Source organism: Malurus melanocephalus, unplaced genomic scaffold (genome assembly GCF_030028575.1).
Source record: "Malurus melanocephalus ecotype Western Australia unplaced genomic scaffold, MMel_1.1 scaffold_5, whole genome shotgun sequence".
Classification (NCBI taxonomy): Eukaryota; Metazoa; Chordata; class Aves; order Passeriformes; family Maluridae; genus Malurus; species Malurus melanocephalus.
Window position 1 is genome coordinate 747,912 of NW_026623237.1, and position 19,577 is coordinate 767,488.

Here is a 19,577-nt window from a genome sequence, read left to right on the forward strand (position 1 = left end):
CCTGAACTTCTGTGAGAACAACAAAACTGTAGATGGAGGAACCTGCATATGTCCAGGTAGMAATACATCTGGGTATTTTATTTGGACTCTGGAGTCGCTAGTTGCAATATCTACATAAGAAAGAAATGGTGTCAGGCTGTGTTCTAGATATTAAGTGCAGGCATTGTTCATGTTTTGCTCTTCATTGCATTGCAGAAGAGCATTTCTAATCTATCACCAAAAAAAAGAGAATATTCTATCTTCAGCACATTTTACTAGATTTAGACTAACCATACCTAGCAGGCTGCTTTCCAATATCTAACTAAGTTTGCTTTTACTTTTAAATAACTTTTGGTAGAATTAAAAAAAATAACTTATTGGAAGGAAAAACTAAATGTACAAAGCTGRTTTTGTCAAGAATTTTATTTTTTGCATGTAGTTCACACAGTGCMGAACAATCTGATTACTACATTTCATTAACTGACTTACAAAAAAATAAGTTGTGCCTTATTCTGTACAACATTCATAACTTAAAAAAAAAAAGTTTGGATATTTGGCCTTGTGACATGTACCAGGAGAAAAATTTTCAAAYATATTCTTATATTTAATTACCTACATGAACCAAATCTTTCTTTTTCTTCATTAGGKTTTTTTGTATGTAGAAAATAACTGGAGAGATGCAAATGGCAAAAGCACAGCTGCATGTACAATCATGTCTGATACSTGTGATGAAATGAGGGGGAAGAATATATGCCCCAGGAAAAGACAGAAATTTCAAGGGTAGTTGCAGTAGAAATTTTAAAATTCTATTCCAAAGACCTATTTTTGTTATTAGAATGCTATTGCCATCTCAAATTTCTTTTGCAAGTTATAYGACTGCTATATTACACTGGTAGTGTAATAAAATGCAGAATAAAAAGCAATTCCTAAGCCACTGCAGCATCTGCTAAATTACAAAGCCAGATGTTTTCTGAAAAAAAAAAGAAGAAAATTAATTCTAAAACTTCAGAAAATGGAAGCTAAATGGAAATAATTTTGTCTATTTTGACAACCTGTTTTCTGGTTGGTTTTTTTAATCTAGAATGGGTCATGATTTTTCCACACATACAGACAATAAAATYTATTCTTAATATTTTAACTCAAATTTCTTACAGATAGACACTRACTATTGTGATGTGTATTTTAACCTTGTGCCTTATTCTGTTCCAGTAGTGGAACCCGAGTGAACAATTTCATTTATCAATTTCCATGCACCTTTGAAATACTGATACGTTTAGACACAGAAACTGGCAGTGAGGGAGTCTTTGAAATAAATGATATTCCTTAAAAGAAGCCAAAAATAATGTTTTTGGGTTTTTTTTTTTTTTTTTGCATATTGATTTTTTAAGATCTTTGTAATGCCTTGACATTTTTTCTTTGCTAAATTTTATCTCTGTACAGGCTCTGAGACTCTTATGTCATTTGCTCACAATGGTCTATGGCAGATAAAGAAGCATCATTGTATCAAACTTATAGCCTTGCTGTAATTTTAAGATATTGTCTGTGATATACCACAAGAATGTGATGCAACCCYAGGTTGCCCTAAAAGGAAAGGGGAAAATGCAGGCGGTGAAGATTTTTCTGGACCTCCTTGTTAGCAAGGCTGCAGTGACCCCAATTAACTTCAGTAAACTCTCTTAATATTTACAGAAAGCAGTGGCAGTTGTCAATCCCTATTTCTCCCTTTGCCAAGGGCCTTTGGGATGTCTCTACTTCCACACCATCATGCCATCACATCTATGGTAAAATGCAGTATCAGATTTTTTTCCTAGTTAGTGAGAACTCTGTRCTTATAACATACTGCTACACTGATTGTTTTGATAGAAGAAGCAAAGAAGTTGAATTATTTTGCCATGATTGCTAAAAAAGTTTCTGCCCTGCAAACACCTGTAGAGATGGTGTCAGACAATAATCCCTTAATGGAAAAGAATGCTCAAATTTAATCAGTAACATCGAGGCTTTAGTTGTCTGCGATCATACTAAAAACACATGCATACTGTGAAATAAGCAGCTTTCCCCTAGGGAATGTATATTTTTGATGGAGGGGACAAGTGATTTATTAGGTTAGCACTGCAGAGTTTCTGAACTTGACTTTCTTCAGCTATGGTTTCAAAGTTTTGTTCACCATGACAGATTAGTGGGAATGTATKGTGTRTATCTGCYAWTGRAMCKGCTTTATGGTTTTGGGCTCAAGTACTTGAGCAAAAGTCTTTAACACGCTAAATATTTATTTTTTCCATTTCATGAGGTGTCTTAAGTAACAATTCTTGACATAAATGTTGAATGTCTTATGTTTCAATGTATTGATCATCAAGGTCATGGTGATCCAGGTGTTTTTCTTTACCTATAGAAAACAGTCTAAGTGGCTTCCTGGATAATGTTACTTACCTGGTCCTGCATTTAAAAGCATGCATTTATTAAGATGATAAATGCTAAATGTTATTAAGATGATACAGTAAAGTAGTGCATTCTGCATTTCAGCTTAAAAAAAATATTTTATTTCTAAGGGACAGTTGAATTTGTTTCCTAAACTTCAACAGAGAGATGGAAAACTTTATTTCATGAACACTGACTTYAYAACTGAACTTYAGTGTCAGACTGGAAAGGTGCAAATTTCTTGTACAGTTGATGAAGGAACTGCACTTAAATGCACAATCTAAAATTGATTCCAGTCCAAGCTCAAATATCACTGCTCAGAAATAATCCATTTGCTTTGTATACACATTACTGGTGCCAGAGTTTGCAGCTGTGCATCAAACCCCACAGAACATGAGGCTCCCTCTCACCGACCCYAACAATTAAACAGCCCATGGCATTTTTCTGCCTTTGACGGGTGTTAACATTGATATTGATATTCCTGCCAACCTACAGTGCCGGAAATTACATTTTTCCTCCCTGTATTTCCAAATGGATATTGTGGCTCCAGTTCTCTGTCCAGTGTTGCTGGAGGGTTGAAAAAGTCCAGGTTCATAAACTGAAACAAGTTACTCTGTCAGCAGCAGAGTGAAAAAGATGAAAGATCACTCTTCCATGCACGCCCTCAAAGGGGTCCCCCAAGGGTTTTCCACACCCTCCAACGCCCCGGATCCTGCCGTGGCCGCTCCAGCCTCCGCTGGACATCGGGCAGGCACGCCTGCAAGGAGTTGGCACTTGCTGAGGGAAACCATCTTCTACTCAGCAGTTGTATTTTCCTTCTGTGCCTGTCTGCCAGCACTGTGGGAACCAGCAGCTCAGGAACCGGGACAGCCGCAGCGAGCGSCCGCAGGCAGCGCCCGACAGCTCCGCCGCGGGGGCGGGGGGGCGGCAGCCGTGCCCCCATCACCGCCCCGCCTCGGGATAAGCGCGGCCCTTCATGGGAGCTGTGGAGATGTAGTGTCCAAGGTGCCGGAGGGAAGCACCGCTGTCCCGCAGCGCATTCCGACCCCGCGGCCGCAGGAGAGGGCGGGAAGCCACAGCGGAGCGCAGCGAAGCGAGCGCCTCTGGCGCGGCCGGTCCCTCCTGGCGCGCCGTAGCGATGCTGCCGGCGCCGCTGCCCTCGGAGGCTGTTCCCAAGATGGCGGCCGCGCGGGCGGCTCTGCGCGGCCGCGCTCCTGCAGCAGGGTAGGGAGCTGCTCCCCTCCTCCTGCTGCTCCTGCTCCTCGCTGCGCCCCCGCGCCGCGCACTGGGGCCCGCCGCCRTGCCGGCCTCGGTGCATGCATGAGAGACACCGCCGCGCTGGTCTGTGCCGCCGCCGCCATGGAGGAGCCGCCGCCGCCGCCTGGGAGGTCAGTAGGCAGCGCTGCCTCACAGGGCAGCTCCGTGCAGGGAGCGGTGCCGGGCGGGGGCTGCGAGCGCCGGAGCTGCACGCTCTGTCTCCTGCCCCGGCCCCTCGGCGCTGCAGAGCCTTGGCTGCTGCTGCTGCTGCTTCAGCGCTTCTGCAGAGCGCGCACGGAGCGAGAAAGTGTTTCGATAAGAAATCTCTAGTGGCTGCGGTGGGTAAGGCAGTGTTTTGTGGGCGCTTTGCAATTAAAAGCAAATCGTTTCCTTCGCCCCCAGCCTCGCAGCGGTGCGGGCGGGTGTGTCGGGGCACTGCCGAGCCAGGCGCTCGGGGTCGGGCGGGAGGTCCGGAGGCTGCAGAGGGGAGGGGGAGCAGCATCTGGAGCCCTCGGGAGGCTGACGGAGCGTGACCTGTGCTCCTTGACTTGTGAACTGCAGCGATAAAAGCGCTGCCCTCTGGAAGGGTGTCTCTTGTTTATAGCAGCCGTGATTAAAATCGGATTCTCTTTGGCGTGCCGGTAAAACAGCAGGGTCATGGAGTGTCGCTGCTGGCAGCATTGCAATCGATATTTATAAGAAGATAGAGTTAAAAAAAGAAAGGAAAAGCTTTCACAAAGAGGTGTTGTGATGCCTCAAAGCTTTCTGCAACTGCTGTCACCTCCTGAATGTGCTGACCTGCAGATTGGCTTTTTGCAAGTTTCCATCTGTGCCCTGCTGAGAGATGGGGATGCAAATTACTTTATGGTTTAATGTTTCCAGCTGGCTGTAGAAGGATTGCGTAAGTCCAAGTTATTAATTCCGTGGCAATTATTTCTCATTTTAAAGTAACATCCTGTTGATGCACTTCACTTCTCACTAGGAGGCATTCAGGAAACGTTTTTAAAACGCTTGTGTGATCAATTAGTACTGTAAGGCAGTAGTCAGGTGCATTGTGTTCTAGGTGTGCTGTGCAAAAAAACTTGCTGTCTTGTTGCTGTGATCGGTGTTGAATATTGTGAGTTGCTGTTTTGTACTGATGGAATAAAAGGGAAATGGTGGTGTGCTTCTGTTTGGGTCAAGGCTGTGGAGYTGAACGATGTCTTTGTGTTTGACAAAAAACTATGAAATACAAATGCTAGTGGGGCAACTGAGTTAGTAAACTTCTAAGTGACTTTTCAAATACTGATAATTGCAGGTTAAGCAGAAAATGATTTAAAATAAAGTTTGTACAACAGCATGACCCTAGTCCTGGGCTGTCTKATGTAGAAGAGTAATCTGCAGAGCCTGAGTGGAAAACACCCAGGCATTTCCTGTGCAGGGCCATTTCTGACCTCTGCTGGATTCTGCTTATTACAGGACAGTTTATATGAGTCGGATGTGGGTGTGGATAATGTGGTGACAACTTCACCCAGCAAATGAAAATTGAATTGGTTATTTCAGAGTGAGCTGGTGGGTGGGAAGGGGATGTCTTAAAACAATTACGTAGCTGTAATTTGTGTAGGGTAATGCATGTACTCCATCCACTGTGATTCACTTCTGTGTACTTTGTGTACCAAACTTCACACTTTAGAACAGAACTGCTTCTCTGGCAGGACTTGTTTTTACTAAAATAATAAAAGTAATAAAAGTAAAGTATCCGAAACTTTTTCAAACATGATTACTGTTGATTTAAATTTTGGAGTCATCATTAGGTATTCTTGGGGCTGTGAGATCAGAATCTTGTTGATACCAGTTTGTTTTGTACAGGCTGGGGCATTTGAAATCCATTTGATGGCAGATCGCTTTTAATCCTGTTTGTAGAGTATGAATGTATTCTTACGATAGAGTTCTGGCTAGTGCTGAAGTGCATTGCTGTAATGCATTCTCTTTGTTAACTTTAGTTCTGCTGGAGAAGTATTCAGTCATTCTCACTGGSAATACACCTACATTTGTTTAATAAACAAAGCTTATTGATTTAGTTTTTTGATACTGCCTTGTGTGAGAAATCTGCTTTTTTTTGTGTGAGGATTATGTGTCTTGCTGGAATATAAATCCAATGGTACACTTCCTAATTTCAAGGGAAGTATAAATTATATTAATGGCATTTTTTAAATTACATGGTCCTTAGTTCAAAGCATATGATTGAGAATCRCTCTCCAAAAGTACACTGTTTTTCACAGGTCTCCTCATTTCTTGAAACACCCTTCGGGGTGGGGAGGGAGGGGAGRGCTCTAAATTGAAAAAGTCTCAGGGAACCTACAAGCAGATGTTGATTTTGAGRTACGATTGCACTTGGACACTGGACAGCGTGCAGTGGTTATGGCTAAATGAAAAGATACTACTGAAAAGTTTTGTGAGGAATTCACTTTTAAGTATCAATTCTTATAACAAAGTGAGCAAAAAGTTTTCCAGATAAGATGTTTCCACTTTGATAATTTAGAATACTAATTGAAGCAGATGCATTTTGTATTTTTTGATTATTGCCAATAGACCTTACATTTCCCAAGTYCAGTTTTAAACTTTCCCAAGGATTTTCTGGCAAAATCCACTATAGAGAAAAATGAGGCCTTAAGCATGTCCTTTGTTGAGACTTTGTCCTTTGTTTGTGGGCACTACAAAGGCGTGAAGAGCCATAAGACTACCCTGACTTGTGCCTTGATTGCATGTAGCCCTCTTTTCTCCTGACATAAGTACAGTGCAAGGGGTGAAGGAAGGAGCAAGGCTGTGAATAAAGTGGGACAGAATTGTGAATTATATGGAGGCTTCYTCCTTGCTGGGGAACTTTTCAGTAGTCTGTCTATCAGATTTGTTGTCTGTATGATGACAATGAAGTGGGCTGTCAGTCTGCAGCATCTGTGGTTTGGGGGAAGCCTGAGGTCATGTCATGAATTGTGCTCAGCATATTTTCCTGCTTGCCACATTATCTGTATGGCTGATAGTATATGAGCAGAGTTTAAAATTATTTTATTAAGTTCAGATCATAGCTTCAGTGGGAAAAATGATTCAAGTATATAGAGCTGTACCATACTTTCTTTATTTCCCCATGCATTTAAATAAGGTAAGATGCAATCTCTATKCTACATGTCTTGCATTTTCTTGTTTACATGTGCAAGATTGGGCTGAATGACTGATTGTTCCACCTACGCACAAACACACATGAAGTGCGTGTTGAGATGTCTTTGGCATTTGTAGCAGTAAGGATTAGTCTGTGTTGTGTGGCTGCTTGGGTTGTTTTTATGTCTGTTAATTAGTGCTGTCTGTGTCAAGGTTGGTTTTACTATTATGTAAGCTAGTGATATTGACCTTTGTGGAATGCAAATCATGCTGTGATGAAAGCAAATCTACTGAATTTAAAGGAAAGGATAAGGGATATGCAGTAATTCTTATTTCAGGGAGCTGACTGTGATTTTTAGAGGCTTATAAAGATTTGGCTTCCATGACAACCACATTTTAAAAATTATATGCAAACCATTCTTTTAAACTGTGTCTAAAATATATTTAGTGGACAATTTTTCATACTACCAACTGCTAGTCGATAATGTGTTGACCTCTGGCAGCGTAGGAATCTCAGCTYGTTTCTTCAGTTGCGTGTTTGGGTTTGCTGTTGTCTACAACATTTATGTTGTAGGGCTGGTACTTTCCTTCAGTTTTATTCCTCAGATATTAACTGCATTGATGCTATGTTTAGTTTGTAATTTATTAATTAAATAATTTAAAAAAAATTTAAAAATAACTTGCCTTATTTATTTAAAGAGTTGATAATGGTCCCAAGCTCAGTCTTGGCTTACAGCAAACATAAAGCCAAATGAGAATGTTTATTTTTAAAATCTGATTTTGAGTGTTAATGAATCAAATGTTCACGCCTTACCCGTCCAAGAACACTGTGTGTTAAGTCACATGAATTATCCATGAAACCCAGTTAGATTTATTCCAGAGCCAGACAAGATGGCTGTTGAATGTCTCCTGCTGTCTTAGGATAGAAGGAGGAAATTAGTTCTGTTCCTTGTGTATTCTGCTCATATTCAATAGTGTTGAGTGTCAGTTGTTGCTTTCTAATGTGGTTTATTCTGCCCTTGGCTTACATGTGGTGCTGGTTTGCTTGCTTGAGAGCAGTATTTGTTAAGGTTTTTACCATTTTGGCTGTAGAACATCCACTCAGTAAGTGATAACAAAGCTACAGTTAGGCCTCTATTACTTCTTGGCCACACTGTAGAACTCTCCATGGGCATGACCACTGAGCTTTAGGGAAGCTCCAAATAGTGCAGAGTGCTGAAATCCCATTGCGTTATATGGATTTTCCAAAGGTCACCAGCTTCCACTGAAAAACTATAACTTTTAACACTTCACCTTCAAAGTTCTTGTAGACTTTGACTTTATCTAAATGATGAACTGAAACTTTGGGATCATAACCAGCTGTTAGCTTTTTCTTATCTAGGAATGAAACCTTCTGCCAGAAGAATAAAGTGTGTGTAGGAGAGTGGAGGAAGAATGGCTGTTACAGATATTTTTATCTTTTATCACAGGTCTGTGCATTTCCCAGTTTATCACTTTAATATATGATATATTTATAGTTGAACCTAGCAGCCTAATACTCTTTTATAATACCTCTTTTCCCAGTAGTATTTAACTTTTCTTGGTGTAGCTTAAATTTTCCAGAAAATCAGTGCAGGTGTGTTAGTATGGATTTTTCATAAACAGTTCTTAGTTAAATATACTTTACTGTGTGGCTTGAGACCTTAGGATCTGATCTGTGCGGGTGCCAAGAGCTTAATTGCAGCATTTACCCTTTGGATTGATACTGTGCTATGTAGTGTTCAAATGTCTTCAGTGAGGAAAACATACTTCAGAGATTCTTAGTTTAAAAAAAAAGTCAGTTTAAATTCCCAAATATGAATTAGGATATAGTTGAGGCTGAAAAAATATCGCTAACRGGGAAGCTTGGGGACAGGAATCAACGAATATTTTAGCATCAGTTGTTCACTGAAGRAAGCTGGATACTAACTGAGCTGGGTGAAGCTCTCAGCTCCTGTTTCTACAGTTCTAACCTTTGATCCATTTGCAGCCTCACTTGGCAGGCTTAAACGTGGATGTGGAAACTTAACAAATCCATCAACATTTTCACACTTTATTACATATTATAGAGCAAGGGCAAAATTAAATAAGGGTGTTTTTCTTACCTTCAGAAATAAAATACGGCATAGTATTTATCAAATGATCTATTGGGGGAAGCTCAGAGATGAATCTACTGTAAATGCTGTTACATCATAGTTCATATTTGTATGAAAACTTATAATAACCCAAGATGGAAAAATTAGTTAGGCTTTCTCTGWTTTCAGATTTGCTAGTAAGAAAGTACAGAAAGTTCTTAGTATTATTTTTTCTGAGAYGAGAACATGAAGAACTGCCAAAACTTTTATAAGAGCTCTGTTTTATTTAATTTTTATACTTATTTCTAGTTGGTATAACTTGCATAAGAAAAATTACTTCCTTAGATCATTTAGAGGTCTCAGTAGTTCTTATCCCTACTTGCAATAAAAGGATGTAAGTACTACTTCACATTCTGCTTAATTTATTCTTAAATCATTGTTTGACAGTTTCTTCTTTTTGAGGTTTACCATGCTGTTATAATGAGTCAAAAGGTGCTTCAATACCTCACCACCCTTTCAATAGCTTTTCTTAGATTTTTCTGTGACTTTGCCTTTTTGTTGTAAATATAATAAGCACATAGAAGCTTCTGCCCAAGAATGTAGTAGAGTTTTGGGAAAAGTGTCAATGTAGTAGTAATTAAACTGACTCTGGTCATTTCCAGATCTTGAGAAGCAGAAAAGTTTGTTCAAATTTTTCTGTTAACCTAAATTTGCTAGCAAGTACATTATTGCTGTAAGGAAGTTTGTAGTGGGGGGCACTGCCCRTTCAGACATGTGCTTGAGGTCTACTGTAGAAATGAAGTGTGTTCACACTTGCTGGGTTCTTCTGCTCTAATTAAACAGCTTACTTGATAGTGACCAATGAGGAAAAGTCATCACTGAGATTCAATTAAAGTTTCASTATTTAGGTCAAAGCTGTACATTAGTCTTTTCCCCAGTAATGCCTTTCACTTTTTTCCTTGTGATTTCTGGAGAAAAGTCTTGTTGCTTTCTGGAGAAAAGTGCTTTCTGGTGAAGTCTTGCTCCAAACCACTGTGTTGCAGTAGCAATAGTTGCTTTATATTGCTCCCAGGCCTCAGCTGATGTGGAATTTATTGKACTTGGTTCCTAACTGTTAGCAGGGCTGTTGTAGTGTAAGGCTGTAGTTTGCAAGTGAGTGCCAAGGGTTTCATAGCAGCCTCGAGTGTCCAAACAGCCCTGGTAAGGGTTAGTGTTCAAAGATAAATAAGGTGTAAATAGGGAGCAAAGCAGGGCTTTTAAAGGGCTACTGACAATTCACTAATAAAGTTTTAGTGTTTCTGTAATTATTTCTTTATTCAGAAGCCCTTGTTCATAGGCTAATTTGTAATTAAGCTACTGGAGTTATCTGAGSTAGTACCTTAAGTATCTTCCCACCTAATTATTTTGTTTTTGTTGTTGTTGCAAGTAAAAATTTATGTTAGTTTTGCAGCTGACTCAGATTAAAAATTACTGTTCTCATCTCCTAACATCCCTCTCTTGCCCTCCCTCAACAAGCAATGGCTGCCATATGAAATTTGCTAGTGTGATATTACRTACATTTGGCTGCCTAATCAAAATTATAGCGGTTGAAGTTGGAAAAATTCTGCTAACAAAGGCATTCCAGCTAAGCTGGATTGTTTTGGCAGCACCAGTGAAGAGCCAGTGTTGGTACTTTCAGGTATACCTGCACCTGGTGCTGGTGACTTCTGGCAAAGTGTCAGTGGAAAGCAGAAGGGACAGACATGTAAAGTGACTTKATCTGCAGTCAGGAGAGAGTGACTGAGGGCACGATTTCTCTTAACACTCAGCAGGTTGCTTTCTTTCCCTGGTCTCTCTACAAGAGAAGGCCAAGCTCCTCCACTGCTTTCTTTCTGAATCTGGCAGTCACATGGCTGTGGGGTTTTTGCTTCCGTGTATTGATCTGACAGGTAAATGGTGCACCAAAAAATTAATGTTCTTTTTCACTATCAGGTTGGTGATTGGGATCATATGATTGTTGCCTTCTGTGCAGAAGGGATGGCAGAAGGGGCAGGGATGTGCAACTTGGGATGCAAAAGGTGCACTGGAACAGGTTCCCCTTCTTGTGTCGTCTTACTATGACCACAGGATTGGTAATTTCTGAGCGTCTTTTCTGTAAAAAGTTGTCTGAATAACATTACATTTCATACTTGATTGAAAAAGCTGTTTTTTAATACTGCTTATTTTTTTGTGATCTTACAGGTGTCTCTGATGTAAGCTGCTTTCATTAAAACTTAGATTATGTAAGATGTGAATATGSAGATTTACTAGATGAAAGATGCAAGTCCTTTTTGGCATTTTGTGTCAGCAGTAAATGGTAAAATTGCTATCTAACTAAATACTTTCTTCCCTCCTGGCCAAGTGTCAACCTTTTTCCCCCAAYATGCTGGTTGTTCATTACTAGACTGCAGAGACAAATGATTGCATACCCTGCCTTCTCCTGATTCATCTGGGAGAAAAAAAAAGTAGCTATGTACAGCTGAATTTGAATATTTCTTAAAACTGAAATTATTATAGTGGTACTGCATCTTCTTTAAAATTAATTTGAAATACTTAGTAAATAAAGGAAAGTCACAGATTTCTGCCTTAAAATGTTGTTTTAAGACAACAAATGACAAAGTATTTTTTTAATTTACTTTGATTACCTTTAGGCATTGTTTTTAAGATCTGTCTCCATCAAACTTTCTTTTAATTTTAAGTTAAGTTTTAAGTTTGGAATKTTTTCCCCTTCATTTTAGCCTTGACATTGGTCTGTCTTACATGTTATCTACTTTTATCATTAGAGAGATCAATGAAAGGTTGAATGTGACCATCATAAATATTTATGTCTTAGCTTTCAGRAGARCTGGGAAATGGATGCATGTAACTAGGCAAGGATTAGTCACCTGCTGGAGAAAGGAAGAATAGTGCAGAATAAAGTTGATCCTAGGAATGCACAAACTGAGTTGGAGAAGCCTGCATGCAAAGTAGAAATTGAAGAAGTTAGCAGTCTTGCTTTTTATCTATCAAATGAAGGAAGAGTTGCAAAGGCAACAAATTTTTTATTTTATGCTTTCTCCCTGCTTTTTTTTTTTTTTTTTTTTTTTTTTTTTTTTTTTTTTTTTTAATACAGTCTTTATGCCAGAAGAAATGGTGCTCTGAAGTTCCTCTTTTCCAGAATAAGAGTCTTGTTAGATGATTTTCTGCCAGGCATTATTATCTAGTTAATTTATCCAGATGCCTCATTTTTAGAGTAAAGTAATGTCTATGAGATCCTTGTGAGCTAGAAACTTGGAACTCCAAAGCTTTTGTTACTGCTCTCCCTTCCAGCTTTAAGTTGCTTTCAGAACTTTTTGTTACACTGGTGGGATGTGGCAAATGTTCTCTCTAAAATTTGGAAAAGCTACAGGTATATATTCCTTCCAGTTCCAATCCAAAACCATGGATATTCATGTGCCAARCAGATATTTTCCAAAAGTAGCAAAGTTTTTCTCTCAGGAGGAAGCTGACCCAGGCTTTAATAGAGATGTGGTACGTTTTGGAAGTCTTAATTGCATTTGAGCTGTGTAATGTGAAGATCTTTCCATTTGTTTAAAATTTTTACACTAGAACTTTAAGGACGACTGTATSTGCAATTTGTCTTTGTGGCAGTGATTCTTGCTAAAAAAATCCCCCAAAGTTAGTACTTTTTTTGTGTCTTACCCAAATTATTTTTAGGATGACAAATTACCAGATGTATCCTTAGTTTCGAGTTTAATTTATTTATACTGTTATAAATTTTACCAAGTATTTTACCAAGTTTGTAACAGTAAGAACTATTAGTATGTTGGTAGCAATGATGTTATTGATGACTAAGATTTAACATTGCTCAGAARTGGTGAGCTCAGGCATCAGATTCAAATGTGAAAACAAGGTCAAGTATCTTCTTTACTGTGTATCAGTATAAGGTTTTAATGTGAACGTGATGTTTATCTGCTGTCTTTGGAGATCACAGGAGGAATATGCGACATGTACACTCTTTGAATGTCTGTGCTTATCATAGAATTTTCRTATCCTGCTAACCAGGCTATTTTTTTCCCACCTGTTAGTGCTGTGCYGGACTTACACATTTAGAAAAAAAATGCTGTTTGACTTGTACAAACTGTGTGCAAATTCTTGCTGTACTGTAATAAAAAAAAATGGAAAAAATCCAGGCAAGATCTTTTCCTTGCCTTCTACTGAAGATTTCCCTTTGCAGCACTTAGAGCAGTTTGTAGTAAACACAGAAGCATTGGACACTTCATTTTTGTTTTCACACATGTAGCAGATTTTTGAAAATACCTTATCCAAAGCTGGAGTTTTAGTAGTTCCTTCTTTCAGAACCATGTGCATTTATTTAAGTTTACAGCTTCCCTCAGAATAGAATTTTTAGAAGATTATTAAAATATAGGGGTTTGTGATGCTTTCCTAATGTTGAAACATAACACTGTGTGTTTACAYCAGGTAGCAGGTCTGTACTGTTGCAGACCTTAAGTTTTTTTCATCTTATTTTCCTGACTAGCTTGTCTAATCCTTTGTCTTAGTCACCCAAGGTGCTTCTGATAGTTTAGTGAAGTTCCTTCTTTGTGCTGTTGCTCCAGGATAACATTACATTCTCTTTTGCTATAAARTGATACCCTGTACTGCCCCACAGAAACTGAAGCTTCTGATTCTGGAGTTATGCTGTGTGTTGTGTTTAGCAGCTCTGACTGGATACCTTACTGTTTTTCAGTTTTAACAGGTGCCAAGGTAGGTACCTAAAAATTCTGTTTGCTTTTTGCATTGCCACATCTGTTGAGTGATGACAGTTCTTGTCAAAATATTGTTTGAAATAGACTGGTTGCGACTACCTTTAGGGAGAGCTACCTTAACTTTAACAAGATGTGTTTGGCAGTGTGTAGTGCCTGTGTTTTCTGCTGCTTTAGATAACTGGGGATGTACATTACTAAGAACAGACCAATGTAGCTTTGTCTTCCTGCATTAATGATCAAGCTGAATCTGAGTTAAGGAGTATATATTTAAAAAATAGGTGCTTTGCTCTTAAAACAAAGCCACTGAATGTCATGAGCTAGTACTTGGTAATTTGGTCCTGGACCTTGTAAGATATTGCAGTTCTCTGTATGAAAATGGCAGGGTGCCATAAGAAGTGTTGAGAAAGAGCCTTACTGATTCCTGCGTGGTGTGATGTCTTTGAARCTGCAGGAGGCTGTTAAMAGCAGCAGTCTCTGGAGTGTGCAGCTTCCAAACTGTTGTGGTGGGCAATTATCCCGGCTACTGTATGGTAACTGCCTAACTCAGATTTATTGCACTGTGCTTGTAGTCCAGTCATTTGACCTCTGCTACTCTGATCCCCAAYGAGCTTTTAAGCTGCATGTGGGATGATAAGCAGTGGCTGAGTTAATTATCTAAGTGCCTAATGTATTWGAACTCCTGCTTGTGAGGAGGATAGCTGATATAAAAGGGAAGAGTAARAAGATGTTTCCCCCGTGTAGGTGTGACAGTTTTTAGGATGACCTCTAATTCATGGTTGTTACAAACTTTACAAGTTTGAATAAGGCTTCAGGAAAGTACCAAAGTTTGTACTGGTTAAAAATTATCTTCTTCAATGTGATTTTAGCCTAATTAATTATAACATGTTCCCATGTGATCTTTAGTGGTCTTTTCATTTGTTAATTTATTTTTAGTGATAAATGAATGTATTTTACCAAAAGTGATGGCCTTTATCAATAGTAGTGGTTGCCAGACCTTTTGCTCCCTCTCCTTCTGCWTCAAGTGTGATACCTCCATTTCTGCCCACCCCTTCCTATTTTTGTTTTCAGGCCTTTGAAAATCTAGAATTATTGTTGGGGTTTTTGTGAATGAGCTGGAATTGTAGATGCATTGYCATCACTTTTACTTAGTTAAAAAACAAAACCATACCCATTGTCATCTAGAAATACATATTAAAGAGATGATGTACTCTGTTTTCAGATTCTGGTTGAAATGCACACAGGTGTAAGATACAGTAGTTACTTTTTGGAAATATTCTTGGTTGTGTTTTTTTTTTTTAAATTTTTGGTGAATTTCAGAGCTGTCAAGGTGTTTTCTTTGGTGGCTGTTTTTATCATACTGCTCTTATAACTTTCCGCATATTTGTGATTTATGCATCCTACARTCTCTCTTATATTCCCTGAAGAAGCATTTTTGTTATTAAAATTGAGGTTGAGAGCCTGTAAATAGACTAACATGAATATTATGTGCTTCCAGTTTTCCTAGTAGGGAATGGTTTTAGGCTGTTAATGACAAATAGTAACTGCAGTTGTCACATTTCTAGCTTTCACTTKTTGGGTGTAAGCCTAATTAAGATTTAGATGGTTCTCACTGGCTGTGGGGGAGAAAACCTGCATACCTTGGTAGCTAAGAAGAAATTAGCTTTCAGTAATGTTTCCCAATTCAGGTTGCAACAGTCTTTAGGAACCAACAATTCTAATAGCCAACACTATATCTGATTCAGGCTTGCCAGCACTGCATTTTACAGGTTGRCGTATTTGATTAGTCTATGGTTAGTTCAAGACAGTAAATAACACACAAACACTGTAAATGCTGTGTCAGTAATCTGTAAAAATCATAACTGATTTTAATACCAGAGTGTTCCCTGGACACTGAAAATCATACATGTCATCATCTGAGAAAAATTGATCCTAGAGTGTCAAAGCTGATGTAGCTGCTTTAGTTCAGACCCTGTATATTTAGACCATTGTGGAACCATAAGTCTTAGACTGGTGAAACTGAACTTTTGTGTTAGTTGGCATTGATTTGGGTTCTGTGTTGAAGTATAGTTTTTGTGCACAAACCCTAAACTGAGTATGCTGAATTTTTAAACTTCCTTTGCAACCTGTGCCTTTCTCTCTCTAAGCAGACCGGTCACCTTTGGTTAGATCATCTCACCAGCTGCTGAAAGGAGTTGCTCTGTAGAACATGATTGCTTGTTTTGTGATATAGTTTCAAGTGCTGCATGTTTGGTGATGTCTGCTATGCTTTTTATCAAAGTAAAGAACAACTTACTAAAGTACCTGGAAAAAATGACTGAATGTTAAGGAAGACATGCTGGATGCCTCTGTATAGGTATGTGTGTAATTCAGGTGTGAGGTTGGAAGGTAATTTGAATACTTCTGGCRTTCTTGCCTTCTTATCAGACACAGCAAGAAACAAACAAGGTAGAATTATAGAATAATTTAGATTGAAAAAGACCTCTAAGATTGTAAAGTAACACATTCAGCACCAATAAACCGTGTCCTGTAAGGGCTATATCTATAGGTCTTTCAAATGCCTTCAGCAATAGTGACTGAAATATCCAGCTTCTGTTTTTGAAAGATTGCTTAATTCAGCCTGGTGGAGAGGTTTGATCATTATGTTCTTCAAAGAGGTTGCTTACTTAGACCAGTGAAAACACTGTCTTTCTTCTGTGTATTTCATGATGAGGTAACTTATCCTAGTTTAAAACTGCCTTGGAGACCTAACACGAGTGTTTGCAAGATCTGTTCTGCCAGGCTGCACAAGAGCATCAGCACTCCACCCTGTGCCTTGCCAGCCAGTGAGATCACTGAAAAAATAAATGGCTCCACAAGCACTGGAACTAATGACTTCTGTTTTATGTGGTTTAGTCTTTTGTGGTTGATTTGTCTTTGGCAAGATCAGAGGGGTGTTCTCTGCCTGAAGTGGTTTTTTGCAGTAGGGCTCTTTGCGAGSATTCTCAAAAATAAAGCTCTTCTGRTGTCCAAAAAGATATAAACTTGAGTTCTGCTTTCCCAGCTCAGCACTTAYAAAATCTGTTTCTCTTATTCATCCACCTATTTTCGAAAGATCTGTAGGAACAAATGTAARACTTTTTGTTGTATTTGGACAGTGGGGATTTGTTAAATCAGATTGTTAAGATGCAGACAGCTGATGTCTCAAGGCAAGGAAACCAGACTAAAAGTATTGGTGATTCTGGGTGGCTGTCATTATGACCAGATTATAGGGCTCTTCTGAGACTCCAGGTGGTGCTGTGGTACCACCTGGGTCATTTTTCTTGGGTAACCAGTAAGGTTTATCTGTAGAAATTGGTGAACTTGCCTGCTGCCTTCTCGAAGTTGAAGTCATAGAGAAGAGTAAACTGAGAATAGTATTGCATGCACTGAATGTTTCTGTGGGTTTGTAAAAAACAGAACTGTTCTGCATGCTACGATATTTATTTCTGTTTATAGCTAAAGGCCAAGAAGTACTATATCTGTGTTTTGTTTGTTTTTGTTTTGTTTGCCTTACTGCTGTGCCACTAGCTGGCAATATTCTGGCATATTTCTTGCTGCAGTAACTCAGACTTACTAACTCATTCCACCAGAGCATGAGTAACATTCCCTGTCTGCCTCAAAAATCGTCGCAAGTAAAATACAAGTTTTGATTGGAGTGAAATTGAAGTTATCGAATATTGATGCTCTCTTGCACTGATTTCTATGGTCTTTTTCTTTGCCTCAGTGTCTTATTAGAGTAAAGAGTTACTGAGAGTTTTATGTAGAGTCATTATTTGCACACCTGCTTCAGAAATAAGTGAGGGAATAAAGGCAAACTGTTTCTTTTCTTTGAAGATTGTGTGTGTTCTTTCCTTGATATGTGTTAAAGCAAGAGAATTCAATGTATGGCACCATTGGGGAACGATGATATTTATATAAGATATTAATAGTATTAATACAACTTGATGTTAAAATCTGAAAAATACTTTAAGGTTTCCTATGCTAGATAAAAGGTTTGTGAAGGGTGGGAGAGTGATTTTAGAAGTTGTTTTTGTGGTATGGGTGGTTAAGGGGGTGGAAGATGGAAGGGAAGATCTCAGCTATTGCTCCTGCTGCTGATTAGATTGAATGTCTTGCATTATGTTTTTMTGTTTGAACCTTTGTTTATTTCATGCACCTCTCAGTTTGGGCTTACCACAGGTTTTTTTTCAGAAAGAGATGTATTACATATAAATGTATGTTTACATTGTGTTCTTCTAGTGACATTCTGCCTATACCATCCTCTTTGTCTGTTGCGTGTTATTTGTTTGATTAGAAACTTGTCCTTAGGGATACGAAAAAATCAGGGGTAAATATACATAGATATGGCAGCAAAGTATGGAAGGTTGACTGTGGTTGGGATTTATGGATGAATTAGCTTTCTAAACAGATATTGCAAGTAAAAATTCTTTATCTTGGATGTAATGGTTTATCTTGTTCTCCGCAGGAACGTGTGCAAATCAGAAAATGCTACTTCCAAGGTCTCAGAATCCGACCCTGAGGAATTATCAGATGAAGCAAGTGCTGACACCTTCTATGGCGCTTCTCCCCCTAGTACACCCCGCCAGATGAAGCGCATGTCAACAAAGCATCAGAAAAATAACGTTGGCAGACCTGCTAGCCGCTCCACTTTGAAAGGCAAGTGTGGTGCCTTGATTTTTTTCCTAAASTGATCATAGTCAGAGCAGTAGCCTGTTGTTACCTGATGGAGGGATTATACAGAAGATGGAGCCAGATACTGAGGTACAGTGAAAGAACAGGAGGCAGCTGTTGTAAGTTGCAACGAAGGAAGACTCTTGGATATTAGAAGAAGAATTTTACTATGAGAGTGCTCAAACAATGAACAGTTTTCCAGGGGAACTGTTGTATTGTGGAATCTCCATCTTTGGAGATTTTTAGAACGACTGGTTAAGATCATGAGCAGGCTAAACTAGTTTTGAAATAAACCCAGCTTTGAGCAGAAAGTTGGAAAAAATGACCTTCAGAAGTACTTTTCAGTARTTTTTTTTCTGTGTTTCTGTGATCTCTAGTAATCGTGTTATTGCTTTTCTGCCCAAATTTCATGTTCTGAAGCACTTCACAGRCTGTTTATTGGAAAATACAGTTTTTCAGTGATTATTCTTTACTCTTTAATGTCACTGAAGCACTTTAAGTGTAGTTACTCCTGCTTGCTTCTGACACTTCATTATATAGAGATAATGGGGGAAAAACCCAAAAGGTACTTGATACATGTTTTTTTCCTAATACTACTAAGTAATGGTATCTAATAATAAAACCTTTTAGCTTAAAGTGATTTTTTTTTTTTGGTTGAGATTGCATGGGTGCAAAAAAGCCATTGAAGATTGTATGATCAGTGTTTCCATACACAATACAACTGGATTTTTGTGTGGGATTCTTTGTTGTTTGTTTGTTTAATATATTTCTAAACAACTAACAAACTAYGTCAGATGATTATTTGCCAGAGTTATGACGGCTTAATTATTGCCAGTTAATGTTTTGGAAGCAATTTTTAAAATTGCTTCACATGAAACAAGGAAATATTAGARTGCATAGCAAGGATTCAATTTTTGAGGTAGAATGTAGGGAAGAAAAAGATTAATTGTTTAGTGTGAATAAGGGAGTATAGTTAATTCTTTGGTTGKGTAGAGCAGTGGAATGCAGGTTTGTAATGAAAGAGGGGCCAATGCAAACATTTTCCAAAGCTTCTGTTTCCCATTCACTTCATACAGCCTCTGAATTACATCACTGAAGAGAACATTCACTGAAATACCTCTTCCTTATATGAAATTACAGAGAAATCTTGTTACTCTTKCCACTTAACTGTAGGCATTGGAATTATTAAGCCTCTTTAACTTTGCTAAAAGGCACATTTAAAAGCTAGTAAAATTCTTCTGTT

The 19,577-nt window shown here is 38.7% G+C and overlaps 1 protein-coding gene across 4 annotated transcripts in view; it reads left to right on the forward strand.

Annotated features, from left to right (window-relative positions):
* The first annotated feature begins 3,320 nt into the window (after window positions 1–3,320).
* MAP3K4 (mitogen-activated protein kinase kinase kinase 4) overlaps window positions 3,321–19,577 on the forward strand; it is a 67,062-nt gene continuing 50,805 nt past the window's right edge. For all 4 annotated transcript variants that reach the window (XM_057370334.1, XM_057370352.1, XM_057370343.1 and 1 more), the window contains exons 1-2: window positions 3,321–3,782; window positions 18,129–18,319. In XM_057370334.1, coding sequence (XP_057226317.1) covers window positions 3,715–3,782; window positions 18,129–18,319 — 259 coding nt within the window. In that variant the 5' untranslated portion in view covers window positions 3,321–3,714. The remainder of the gene's footprint in view (window positions 3,783–18,128; window positions 18,320–19,577) is intronic.